At 36.6% G+C, this 14,550-nt stretch overlaps 1 protein-coding gene across 1 annotated transcript in view; it reads left to right on the forward strand.

The window, feature by feature from the left end:
* The window catches only part of LOC139694847 (zinc finger protein 91-like), a 55,453-nt gene extending 45,534 nt beyond the window's left edge, over positions 1 to 9,919 (forward strand). Inside the window, exons 18-19 of the mRNA XM_071593372.1 lie at positions 3,641 to 3,757; positions 8,879 to 9,919. Of these exons, the coding sequence (XP_071449473.1) occupies positions 3,641 to 3,757; positions 8,879 to 9,715 (954 nt within the window). The 3' untranslated portion in view covers positions 9,716 to 9,919. The remainder of the gene's footprint in view (positions 1 to 3,640; positions 3,758 to 8,878) is intronic.
* The last annotated feature ends 4,631 nt before the right edge of the window (positions 9,920 to 14,550 follow it).

Consider the following 14,550-nt stretch of genomic DNA (forward strand, 5'->3'; position numbering starts at 1 on the left):
GTAGCAATATTGGGGAGAAATTTTGCTGCAAGATTTTATCAGATCACTGTGATCATTCCCGCCCAGAAAAGGGGAAGTTAGCCATGTGTGATGGGTATAGAAAAATAAATTTAGATTTCTCTCGCAGCTAATATGGTACATAGAGTCATCAATAAGAGAATGGTGAGTAAGGCAAATGATTACTGTTTCTTATCCTGTGTTAATGGCAAAGGTGGACACTTAAACATTAAAGTTGAAATCATTTCAAATTTATTCCTGGTCGGTTGAAATTGTTCAAAGGGAGGAATGGAATTTTATTCAAAGGTGTTTCTGGCATGTCAGCATTCAGGTTGATGACTCAGACTCTGCCTAAATTTTATGAATACTTTTCAGCAAAGGACATTTTTAATGCTGATGAAATTGGCATATTTTTACCACACCCTCCCAGAAAAGACTAAAGCATTTAAAAATTAGCAGCATTCTGGTAGATAAAATATAACTTGTGCATCACTGTAATTGTTAATATAAAATGAACATACCCATGGTCCTGAAGCAATGAAAACGAGATAGCCGGGACCATAAACTAGATTGGCACTAGGTTGTAAAGGGGTGTGGATGAAACAAATTTACAAGTAAGGAGAAGGATAGGGAACACACTCTAGGTCACTTGGGTGTGTTTAAGAAACGGTGACCCACGTATATCTCAATCACACACCAAAAGGCAAAATAAATAATGAAAATTAAAACAAACTTACAACCACTCGATCACTAGGTTTGTAAAGGAATAACAGTCACTCTCGTGAATTGCATTCACTGACACACTCAGGGTTTACCAGGATCTCTCCTATACCAGTGTCAATCACAGAGATGAATGCCAAATTATAAAATGGATGTAATGAAACAGAAATGATTTATGTAAACACACGATCACTTGGGGTTTAAAAAGGATTCCCTCTATTCCAGGGACCCATCACTCAGACAAACACAAACAAAAAATAAGGAAATAATTCTGGATAAGGATGAGTACTATCAAAAAATGACCCAACCTATTGAAAATGGCCCTTACACTAAAGTCTCCAAAAACACTCTAAACCACATGATTTAGGACACTAAGGCAGCGGTAGCTGGTTTCTCACATCTAATCGACAAGTCTCTGCTTCAAACTTCACGTTTCCAACCTCACCCTTCCTCGACTCTATGGCCTTCCTAAAATCCACAAGAACGACTGCCCTATCCGTCCCATTGTCTAGACTATGAACTCCCCCACCTACCATTTATCAAAATGGTTAACCCAAGAGTTTTTGAATATCGGTTTCCAAAATGACTCCAGTATCGTAAACACTTCTGACTTAATCAATAAAATTCAATATGTCAACTTGAAAGACTCCTGAATACTGGTTTCCTTTGACGTACAATCACACTTTCCTAGTATTCCTATACCCGAAACATTAAAGTTCCTTGAAGATTGGGTTTCACTTAAACAAATCTCGAAAGAAACCATAAATGAATACTTTGTCTCAAAGAACTTAATCATGAACCAAAATTTCTTCACCTTCAACAACCACTTCTACAAACAAAATTTTGGCACTACCATGGGCAACTCTCTCTCCCCCTCCCTAGCTAATTTATTTATGTCCAATTTTGAGCAAAAGTGCCGAAGCAAATTTAAATATTTTCGCAACACCTGGTGCAGGTATGTAGATGACATTTTTGCAATTTTTGACACAAGCACCTACTCCGTTGACAACTTCCTCAATGACCTTAATTGCCAATACCCATCTATTAAATTCACATGCGAAGTTGAGAATCACAAGTCACTCCCCTTCTTGGAACTAATCATTAGAATTAATAAACAGGTTTCTTTTAATATTTACTACAAACCAATGCACACTAATAATTACATTATCAGTCCTCCTTTGATCGCCGCACCCACAAACCATCCCTCCATTCTCTTTTACTACATCTTCTAAATGTACCCTTGAACAAAGCAGACTTTCAAAAAGAACTAAACTTCATAAAACAGACCGCCATATGTAACGGTTACGCCAAACAACTTATTGACAAAATACCCAAGAAGTGTAAATAAAAAAGACTAATCAGAACCAGCACCACGCTATCCCAGCCCAATGAAAAGAACTACGTTAAACTTCCCTTCCACCAAAAGGTTACAAACCATTTTCAAGAAACACAGCTACAAACCCTCGTTCTCATCCAAAAACAAACTGAAACAATTACTTGAAAACCCTAAAGATCCCATAGAACCCCTTCTCAAATCTGGCATATACCAAATTTCATGTCCACAATGCAATTCTTCGTGCATAGGATAGACTAGAAGAAACCTCGTCACCTTTTTTAAAGAACATGCCACTTTCAACAAATCCTCTCTTGCCCAAAATCGACAACAAATAGCTCCTAAAACATGCCCCAGACTACATTCCAGACTATTATGAATGCATCCACATAAGAAAAAGAGTGCAAATATTATGAAAAGTGACCAAGGACCCATTGCATCTTGCCCTATTTTCCCTCTGCTGATGCAGTTGACTCAAAAATTTCCCCCTTTTTCCACCTCCAATCTCCCCCTCCCCACCAACTTTGGAACCCTTCCAATTGCCTTTTGAAATAGAGAGGCACCACCTTCGTTTTAGCTCCGAGCTCCCAACCACCCCACTTTCTCACCCCCTCCTATCAGTAAACCAACCTCCAAACTTCCCCTCTTCCTTACCCACCGTTATACTTCGCTGTATTCTTCCTCCACTACCCCCTCTGAACTTACAATACTCCCATTGAACCGTCTTTTCTCCCCGCCTGAGTGATTGAGCGATTGCGTGTTTATGTAAGTCCTTTCTGTATTTCGGTTTGATTGATAGGTCCCTGGCATAGGAGGAATCCTTGTAAACCCAGAAAGAGCGAGTACTTGTGAATCGCAAAGGTCACTGTTTTCAAAAACACACCTGTGTGATTGCCTACATCCGTTTTATAATTTGGTATTCAACTGTGTGATTTACGGGTCACTGGCATAGGAGAGATCCTTGTAAACCCTGAGTGTGTCCGTGAATGCAATTAACGAGAGTGACTGTTATTCCTTTACAAACCTAGTGATCGAGTGGTTGTAAGTTTGTTTTAATTTTTATTATTTATTTTGCCTTTTGGTGTGTGATTGAAGTATACGTGGGTTACTTTTTCTTAAACACACCCAAGTGACCTAGAGAGTGTTCCCTATCTTTCCCCTTGCTTGTAAATTTGTTTTATCTCCCCCCTCTACAAGCTAGTGCCAATCAAGTTTACGGTCCCGGCTATCTTGTTTTCCACACTGCAATTGCCAATGGGTTGGAAAATTTCTACATGTTTGAAATCAGTAAATAGTTTAATATTTGCAGCTTCAAAAATGTTAAAATATTGCTGGTAGAATGCACAGAAAATAAAAAACCTGAGTGTCAGGAAGCTTACAGCCCTATTATTAGATTATGATGAGAAGTTCAATGATTTGTTCAATGTTGCAAAGAATAAAAACAAATGGCCTCATTAGTTAGGTTCCATAGGAGAAGATTCTGTTTTATATGTATATATACCTTGTTTTTATCTTCGGAGGCAATCTGTATTATCTTCAGTCTTATTTTGTATTCTCAATCTATGATGCATGCTCCTTGATTTTTTTCAGAATAAAGCAAAAAGAAGTGAAGTTCCTTCCATAAAGGGGGAGTACTCATCATCCAGCTCTTCTGATTCTGAGGACTCTGACTTGTATTCAGATGATGATGTAACAAAGGAGGAAGAGGTAAGAAAAGCTTACATCTTCAGTTTTTGAGTAAGAGTTGTATGGTCAGTGGAACTTCATATAATGGACATTACTCATTCTGCGATCTTTATCATAAAGGGAAACACTCGTTAAGTGGGACAATTTTTTGCATATGCGTTAATGTAAAATATGACAATACATTCCATGAGGAAAAATATAAAATTAAGTACAGGGTGTATTTAAAGAAGATTATATATACATTACTCAGAATTGTAGGTCATGATCATCTTTCCTTTCATCTTTTCTCAGAATGAATGAACCAGGAATGTGAACTCAATTGAGGAAAACAAAAATAGAATCAAAATAATTTGTTAAATTATATAAGGTACATTCTTTATTCTTTTGTACAAGAAATCTCCATGTATATATTTGTTATTGCCAGCAATGCATAATTTTGTGAAAATGTGACTTAGTATTATCATTAAATAAATTTCTGTTCTGCGTAGCCTCTGCCTTATTAGGGCGATATCTTGTAAACATAGTATAACGAAACAGTTTCACATAACCTCCACATCACATTTAGCTTGCTCTTCTTGGCTTTACCCTCCATTGAATGGTAAGCAAGGAGGATTTTCAGTTTCAAATTTGTGGGTAGGAGTATGTTGAAAGCTACAATTTGAAGAATCACAATAAGAATCATGAATGTGCAAAGATATATGCGAATCGCTGTTGAATTCTTTTACGTTTAACTCAATGAATCTGCTTGTCACTTCACCAATTAGGGGCGATAACATTCCGGATTTGTTAGCAACAAATATTCCCAAAAAAGTCTTAACTATAGAAACTGTAAAAGGAAATAGTGACCACAGGGGGCATTATATGCTTCCTGGGGTCCGAAATAAGGAAAATTTACTTGTTTCAAGAAGGTGACTATAATGGCCTAAAGTGCATGCTACAGAATCAATTTGCTAGTTTTAAGAAAGATGGTAATCACCAAAATACTGAGGTTATATGGAATCACTTCCTTGAGACCACGCATTAAGCAGTCAACAAGTTCATTCCCAGTGAATTTATAAAAGATAATACGGAACCTAGATGCTATAATGCGGAAGTTGGAAGGGCATTACAATGTCAAAGGTGGAAAATATTAGGGATGATATCTCTAGCGACAAAAAGACCACTTATAAGATATATATATTTTGATATATATATATATTATATATATATGGAATATATATATATATAATATATATAATATATATATATATATATATATATATATATATATATATATATATATATATATATATATATATATATATATATATATATATATATATATATATATATATATATATATATATATATATATATATTATATATATATATATAAGTGATTTTTTGGATATATTATATATTTAGTGATATATAAGATATATCACTTATAAGATATGTAGGCAAATGCAAGAATGTATTTGGGAAAGCGTTAAGGGAATTCAAAAGGAAAAGGTTTTCAGAAAATGTGAAAGAGAATCCAAAAGCATTTTGGTCATACGTCAGAGAATTTCAGGGAAATATGTCAACTGTTCATTCACTCAAATATGATAAAGGCAAAAGAGTAACCAGCAGTTACTCTTTTGCCTTTATCATTTTTGAAAAAGGGTAACTTAATAAATTTCTTCTTTCAAAGCATCCTCACTAATATCTCACCGAATACCCCCGATAGCTTACCAAATTCTGCCAGTCCACCGATGCCCAAAATTGAAATCTCATGTAATGGAATAGAACGTTTGCTGAAAAATGTGAAGCCTAATAAATCCTGTATGAAGCAAACGGTAACTATGGCCCTATGAATATTAATTGGAAGAATCAACCCGAGCTGTGCTCTAACAAATGGGCAAAGGATGGGCGAGGAAAATCAGAGAGAAAAAAGAAAAGAAATGAATAATTCAAATTAAATAAAAATAAAATGATATAGGAGGGGTTTATAACAGAAAACCAAAGTATGATAACAAAAAACGCTCTGGCTAAGGTGTACTAGATGGCATTGACCCTTGCCCTTATCAAGCACTCACCAGTCAAGGGCTTACGAGAGAATTATCTCTGCACCAGTGGCCCACCAATCGCACATAATAAAATAAAAAAATAAAATAAATGCAAATTAATCATGCACTCTCTAGCCTAGATGTACAAAATAGCCTTGATCCATGCTAGTCTCAAGCACTCATACTCAATCAGGGCTTTCGAGAGGATTCCCTCTGCGCCAGTGGCCTGCCAATCTCTCACTTGCCTGGGTATGGGTAAACACCTTAACTCTTGCAAAAATCACTCACTCACTCTCAGGTATATGGTGAAATCTCTATGGATGTTAGTCCTGTGAGTCACACACCTTGGGAAAGGTAGGGGATGTGCCCAGAAGCTGACACAGTGTTTCGACTGCCAAGCAGATCTCTTCAGAGAAGGAATGATTGATTCTTCCCCTGATAAATCCTCCGAGCCCAAAGAAATACCTGCTCATATATTTAAGGTTCTAGCTTCAGAAATTGCCCCATATCTAGAAATAATATTTAAGAATTCGCTGGTAGATCACAAGGTTCCCAAAGATTGGAAAACGGTTAACGGAACACCAATATTGAAAAATAGAGACAAGGAAGAACTGAGCAATTACAGACCTATTTACCTCACATCCATTTTGTGCAAGGTTATAGAATATATAGTTGCTATTTTGATCGTGAGACAACTCGATAATCAGAAGTTTTTATGAAATATGAGCACGGTTTCCGAAAGGGTTGATCCTGCAAGAGACAACTTGCACTTTTTGTTCATGATATTTTTATTTCAGGATAGAGCAATGTTCCAGTGGACATGATTTTTCTAGATTTTGAGAAAGCCTGCGACAAATTACCTTGTAGTAAACTACTCGCAAAGCTACAAGCATATGGCTTAAATAAAAATATGCAGGGTTGGATTAAAGACTTTTTGAATGGTCAGGTTCAAAGAGTAGTGATGGATGGAGATAGCTCAAATTCAGGAGAAGTTACTTCAGGTGTTCCCCAGGGAAGTGTTATTCGACCTCTTTCATTCACACTTAACGTTAACAACATTGACTCTGTAGACACCAGTAAGACTTGTTTTTTTGCAGATAAAGCAGTGGTTTACCGTGATATCTGTGATCCTGAGGACACAGCAGCTTTGTCAGATGACCTTAATGCTATACAACACTGGTGCGACACTTGTCGATTAGAATTGAACCTGGCAGTTCACCTCCTCCTCTCCCTCCTTTCCATAAATATCCTTAAGTGCTTTCGTACTGGTATGTGATCAACATCCACAGCTTCCTTTTGTTTTGTTTACCCAACCCACCCACCCCCTACCCCATATGTGCACTAAGTGTTAGGATTTCACCCCTTCCCTGCTGACGTGATCGAAGACTGCTGCTAATCACCCAAGTGGTCTTCAAAGACTTTGTGAGAGCTGTTTGTAAAAATTTAAACTTAGTATTTCATACTCCTATGCCAGCCTTCTCTTCTCACCTCCCTCTTTTCCAGCAATTTCCTCCACCTCCCCCCTAGCTTCCTGATGCCATTCCTACTGCCTAAATGTGATTGGTGATTTACCCATGTGGACCTCTGAGACTTTGTGTATTTATTTATATATACCCTGCAAGCCATAGCTAGGGTGTGTGGCAGGGGTTGAATGCACACCAGAATAAATTTACCCAAGCATGACCCTACCGCAGTAGAACAATGTTATTATGATCCCCTATCGTTTATGGAAAATATGGTATCTAAAATATATCTGTTCTAAACTTAATTTCTCTAATTTTATAAGCATGATCCCTGCTACCATAGTACGATAGGGGTAATAATACATTTTCAACATCACGGCTTAAGAGACCACCTTCCAAATTATGCAAGAGCTTCAATCTTTAATTTAATCCTTGCTCCGTGAGGTATTTCCAGCGTAGCTGCTCTAATGTTTTGGATATGTTACTAAGTTTATTATAACAGCATTTTCAAATCCAGCTCTTCTACGCTGCATGGGATCCAATTCGGCAATTAATTTAACTTCATGGGGATCCCTTTTACTTGCATATATCTCTTTGACCTTTTCATCACATTTACCCCATTTATTTAATTTATATTAAATCCTAATTTTTTTGTTAGCTTGTCCACGTATTCCCCATATGTTTTTCACCCAGGAGAGATTGGAAGTCAGGGTAACGCCTAGGTATTCAATTGAGTCTACACATTCCATTTTGTGTACTCTTTCTTCAACATATTTCAAACGTTGTATTTTGCATCCTATTGGTTAGCTGGTTAACCTTGCTCTCCTTTGTGTCCCTCCTTTCCTTCCACATCCACACAGCCCCTTCCTGGGATGTGAAAACGTATGTAAGACGGCACTTGAATTCATTTTGTCACCTGAAGATGATGTGATATATCGAAACTGGGTCATGCAATTAAACTTATCCTGTGGGAAATTGTTACTATTTATTATGCTCGAATTCCAGTACATCACGTCTGAAACTACTCAATTTGAGATATTTAGGAAACTTAGAATGAGCTGATGGCAAAAAAATGTCCATACTAAAAAGATTTTGTCCTAATATACAAAAAAAATCTATAATAATATATATATATATATATATATATATATATATATATATATATATATATATATATATATATATATATATATATATAATAATGGCATTATTAAAAAAAATATATTAAGAAAGGAATCATAATGGTAATCAATATGTATAATTTAAGAGTTCATTGTGAGAGGCAATCTAATTTGCCTATAAATCAATTATTTAAGGGTACATAGCCCTTATACTGTAAGTGATCCCTTTCAGGCATGTTTGCTTAGGACAAAATATATAACCATGTGTGTATCAAATAAGTAAATTTACCAGTACTGAAGTAACAACATTTTACTGTAGAATGATTCTTGTCAGTGATGATTTAAGGAATGATATTTTATGAGAGTTTTATCTCTGGAACTGATAGAAACAATAATTATTGTGGGGTATTAAAATAGTTAAAATTATGTGTATTTGTTAAATTAAGTGTCATAAATAAAGTGAATCATACTCTAATTTTTTCCATTATTGTTGGTTGATTGTTTTGATGACTTATGGTCTAACTATTTCAGGATCCTTTTGGATTGAAAAATAATTTAGATAGTAGTCTGATGATGGATATTGATGGTGTCAAGAAATATAAATGTCCTGAGTGTGGGAAAAGATATCTAGACTTTAGGAAATTCAGGTACCATGTTGATGCGCACAAGTATGGAAAACGTTTTAAATGTGAGACATGTGGAAAACTTTTCGCCAGTAAGAATTATTTGAAGACGCATCTTGCAGTTCACGTTCAGACAAGACAGTCAGTTTGTGACATTTGTGGGAAGACATTTAAGACGAATGATCACCTAGTCTCCCACAAGAGGACCCATGGAGAGAGAAAAATTGTTTGTGAAGTGTGTGGGAAGAAATTCATCACAGCGGGTCATTTGAAGAGGCATCAGGAGATTTCTCACAACAAAGAAAAAATCCATCCTTGTGAGCATTGTGGGAAACTTTTTGCAAATGTCATGTATCTGAAGAGACACATTATTCTTCACAGCAAGAAAAAAGAGAAACGGCATAGTTGCAGTGAGTGTGATTTTAAAAGTTACACCCCAGCAAATATTAGAGTGCATTATATGAGGGTGCACTCCGGTGAACGTCCTTTTAAGTGCACCTTGTGTGAGAAGGGCTTCGTATCAAAAGGAAGCTTGGAAACACACATGAACACGCATACGAGAGAGAAGAATTATAAATGTGACATATGTGAGGCTGTGTTTACCAATATGTCATCTCTTGATAGGCACAAGAAAAGCCATTCAGGGAGGAAGGATTACAAGTGTGATATTTGTGGGAAGGATTACACTCAAAGCCACAATTTGAAGAACCACAAAAAGAAGCATGAACGTGCTTCCAGGAAATGAATCATGTGAAAAATATGTTATTTTTAATCATGGACATTTGTTATTATCACAAAGTTAAATGTGATGCTCATAAGTTAACTAAGGATGCACACAGCGAAATAAATGGTTTATTCATGTTGTTCATTGGAACTCTTAATTTTGGTTTTAAAAATATCTCACCCTGTTATGTTTGGTTAATGGTATTATCATGCATTTTTTCATAGAAGTGCCCTGCTCAAATATTAATTTTTGGAAATAGTCATGTATTAATAATTTAATAAATTTATTGAAAGTATGAATTTAATTATTTCTTTTTTCTTTCTTTTCTTTTAAAATTATCCAGATATAAGTATCATCCTCCCTATTCAAATCGTAGTTTGACCTTCTCATGTGTTGACTTGATTAACACCTGTTTTAATATTTTTTCCTTCCTTTCCTCCCCTACCATGCCCAGCACCTCCTTATTTGTTTTACTTTCTGTGCCTTTAACCTTTTCCTTCCTTTTCCACGGCTACATTGCAAAAGCCTCCAATCTAAACCAATTGTCTTATCTCTATGACCACACTTCATTGCCTATCACAACCACACGACCTCTAATGCTCTGCATTTTTAATTTTTCCTGTCCTCAAAATCAACCTAACAGTCAAAGACCCTATTCGATTTAATCTTATGAAATTTTCTATAACTCTGTATGAGACATGTTGCAACATGTTACATGGCTCAGTTTAGAGCACAGAACCATCAATGTACAGCACCATGTTAAATGAGGTGCCACATTTTTGAGAAGCAGGAAAATATTATTCTCATTTTCTTGAGCCCACAGAAGTCCTGTTTGCAATTTGAGGTTCAGGGAGTTGTGTAATAATTCAGCCATATAAAATCATGCAGGTTGACCTCATTAATCAGGTCTCCCTTTTTTTACGAGATTGTCTTATTTTCATTGGTAATTATGAGTTAATTTTTCACCTTGAGATATTCATTGTGTTAAGTATCCTTATGCAAAACTTATATTTACAGGGTCGCACCCAAAAGTGGTAGGACTGATTTTCTCTGGCGCGAACAGAGCGGTGGAGGGGGGTCAGCCTGGCAGGGTAAGGTGGAGGGGGCTCCTAGTAACAGACCAACACCAACCTCAGTCGCCTGTGGGCTGTCGTTGAGTGAGGACACCGTTTTTAGTGAAGCAAGTTTATTGTCTGCGTCGAAAAACAAAATGAATCTGAATTTAGACGTTATTTACGAATTTACAACGTTATTCCGTGAAGTTTTGTGCGAAACTCGGGAAGACGGCAACTGAGACCCTCGATATGATCAAGCAGGCTTATGGGGACACTGCCTTAAGCCGTTCCACAGTATTTGAGTGGCACAAGTTGTTTAAAGAGGGTAGGGAGCTCGTTGAAGACGACCAACGCTCTGGGCGGCTGTCAACGGCAAGAACCTACACGAATGTGGACAGAGTGAGGACACTGCTGAACACAGACCGACGCTTAACCAGTGAAGAAATTGCAGACCAGTTGGGTCTGTCTGCATTCAATGTCCAACGCATTATTTCACAGGATTTGGCCATCGCAAACTGCTGGCTGCTTCATCATGGCAACACGCCGTGCCATGGCACGCTCATCGTCAGATAACTCCTGGCCAAATATGGCGTTGCCACACCCACCCTATTCTCCCGATCTGGCACCACCGGACTTCTTCTTCTTCCCCCTGATGAAAAGACAGCTCAAGGGACGACGTTTTGACTCGATAAAGGCCGTTCAAGAGGCTTCGACGAGGGTCATCAACGGCATCCCCAAAGAAAATTTCCAGCGGGCGTACGGGGAATGGGAGCAACGTTATACTAAGTGTGTAGCAGCTCAAGGAGCATACTTTGAAGATTATTAATTCTATGTAAGTATATCGTCAATAAAATTCTTGTAAAAAATCAGTCCTACCACTTTTGGGTGCGACCCTATATATCTGTACTTTGAATAGATATTGAGGAAGCTTAAAATCAGCTTATGATAAGAAAAAATTAATAATGGCATTAACAGAAAATATATAAAATTCAGAAAGAAAAATAATGGTAATCAGAATGTTTAATATAAATGTTCATTATGAGAGGAGATCTAATTGGACAAAAATTTTTTCTCTATCTATAATCATCTTTTGTTTTTGTGGTTCAATGTAGTATTGTATTCAAAAGTTGCAACCACAACATTAATGAATGTAAAAAGAGCCGTTTCAGGCGTGATATGGTGGAATATCATGATTAATTAAAAATAGCAATTTTCCACAAAAATTATTATTATTATTAAAAAATTTGGTGGAAAATTGCTATTTTTAATTAATTAGTGAATGAGTGAAGTAATCGAATCCTTGGAGTTCACCAGGATATATATGCACTACATGGTCCCTGATTATCAATCCTAGGGTTCTTTATTACCTCCTCCTTACAAATTAGCTCCTTGCACCAACTATTTCGATCACCTTCAAATAGGTCATTCTAGGCCTTCCTCTGGTGTTCTTTCTTTCATGAATATTCATCCTCTATTGGTTGATGTAATTTCTGTTGAGATGCTTAACAAGTTTTGTACATCCACCATTGTCTTATCATAATGCTGTGTTGTTTCAGAACATTTTGACTGTTTTGCATGGTCAGGTCGAGCTATTATCCTAACAAGTCCAACGCGGTTTAATCTCAGAGATGAGTCAAATTTTGTAATAGTTCTATGTGATGCATTAGAGCCCTGAAGTAAAACAAGCTCTCATTTAAATAAGAATTATAAAGCTAACAGTTTTAGGCTTAACTTTGTGGAATGCTTACATGGTGAGGGTGAAAGAAAGAGAAAAAACAACTTTGCATTTCCACACACTTTTAAATATAACACGACCATGGTTTCGATGCTTCGCATCATCTTCAGGTACAATACAACAAAATTATTCAACTTATACATCCATTAGTTCCCCCTTACTTTCCCTTCACCCACCAATGATTGCTACCACCCCTCTCCCTGACTTCCCCTACCTGGCTCCTGGCTATATAAGTTGAATAATTTTGTTGTATTGTACTTGAAGATGATGCGCAGCATCGAAACCATGGTCGTGTTATATTAAAAAGTGTGTGGAAGTGCAAAGTTGTTTTTTCTCTTTCTTTCACCCTCACCATAAGAATTATACTTAGTCAAATAAAATATATCACTGGCTTTGTACACCCACCATTGTCTAATCATAATGTTGTGTTGATAATTGTCTTCAGTTATTCATTAGTACCTTTGAACAAAACATTGGTGATGCTTACTTTATTGTATTAACCCATTTTTTTAAATGTTTCTCCTACCATAACTTCAGAAAAGTGATAATTTTTCTTTTATAATTTTCAGCTGTGATGACTAAATGAACAGTTGTCACTGCTCTAAGGCATACTTGAATGGTGCCATCCACAATGAAATATTCACACTTTTATAGAAGTTGCAAAAAATATTATTTTATAGCTTATATTGCAGCATAGGTTAATATATCGAGTCTACACATTCTATTTAGACATTGATATTGTTGGTAATTGCAAGACTGATTTCCATTGCTTTTTAATGATCCCTGCCCAGAAGAAGTATTCTGGAAAAATCAAATATTAAACTATATTTAGTAATTGTTATGAAAACCATTGCATCTGGACAAACATTACTTGGTCAAGATACTGTGACTGAGGAAACCTGTGTTTATGTAATTAACCCTTTTTCTTTTAGTTTAAATTATTTATGCCTATTTAGCACCAGGACCTTAGATCTCTTGAGACCCAGGAAATACATTTTCCAAAATTATTATTTCCACTTTTTTTTAGCTCTAATTGACACTGCACATATTCCTAGAGAATCATATTTGGAGTTAAAATCTAATACAAATGTATACCTTAATTAAAATTATAGGAATAACCAGACTTTATAGCACTGTGGGTCTTTGAGGTCCAGGCTTTATACTCTACGTCCTGTAACTTTTATCGCTGTGATGACGGGGCAGTGCAAAGTGCAGACAAGGTGAGCCCGCCACTTTAATGTATTGTAATTGTTCTCAAAGTCTAGACACCTTGACTTTCAGTCTTATCGTTGCCTCTGTACCGTTCACATCGTTGTTTTCCTCACAAATCTTATTGGAATATTATTTTTTACCGTTTGTGGCCCCAATTATTATGACCTAGGAGATAGAATATTTACAATCGAAAAAGAATTTTTTGCAGAATTTATCAGTCAAGAAATGGAAGAAAAAGCTTGTCTGAAAGTGATGAAGATGTTACGGTGGGCGATAATGAAGAAGTAGAAGGTGGGCTTTGGATGTACGTTGCCCCACACTTGCAAGACTAGACCCAAAAATTTAGTTCAAGCATTAGTAAAGTAACTGACTACCCCCTCCCATGGACTATAACCTTGACATGATGGAAGGGCTTGTGTGTTCCGATGAATCCTAGAGGTGTGCTGTGAATGATAATTGCTCTTGCCAGCCTCCAGAGAGTGGCCACAAAGGCATCCAACCCCAGTGGGGCAGCCATTGAGTGGTGGTGTCACATTAAAAACTATTGAGGAAGGCAATGGGAAACCACCTCAATTATTAATACCATTGTTTTTTATTACAGTTGAGAGAAAATGAGTCCTGGCTACTACCGGACTCAGCCCAATCAGCCGTGTGTCCTGCCCGGTAGCAGGCATGGGGTCAGGTTATTCCTCTTCAAATTATGCCAATGAATTTACCTAACGGGATATGCTACCATCATCAATTTATAATTTATTACCATCCCATAGTCTGAAGGAAAGGCTCCCTTATCACGTCCAGTTTTGCCTGCTCAACCTAACCAAAAAACATCCCATGTAAAGACAACCAGTGACCTG

The sequence above is a fragment of the Hetaerina americana genome, unplaced genomic scaffold (genome assembly GCF_022747635.1).
Source record: "Hetaerina americana unplaced genomic scaffold, ioHetAmer1.1.p SCAF_57, whole genome shotgun sequence".
In the NCBI taxonomy this organism is placed as follows: Eukaryota; Metazoa; Arthropoda; class Insecta; order Odonata; family Calopterygidae; genus Hetaerina; species Hetaerina americana.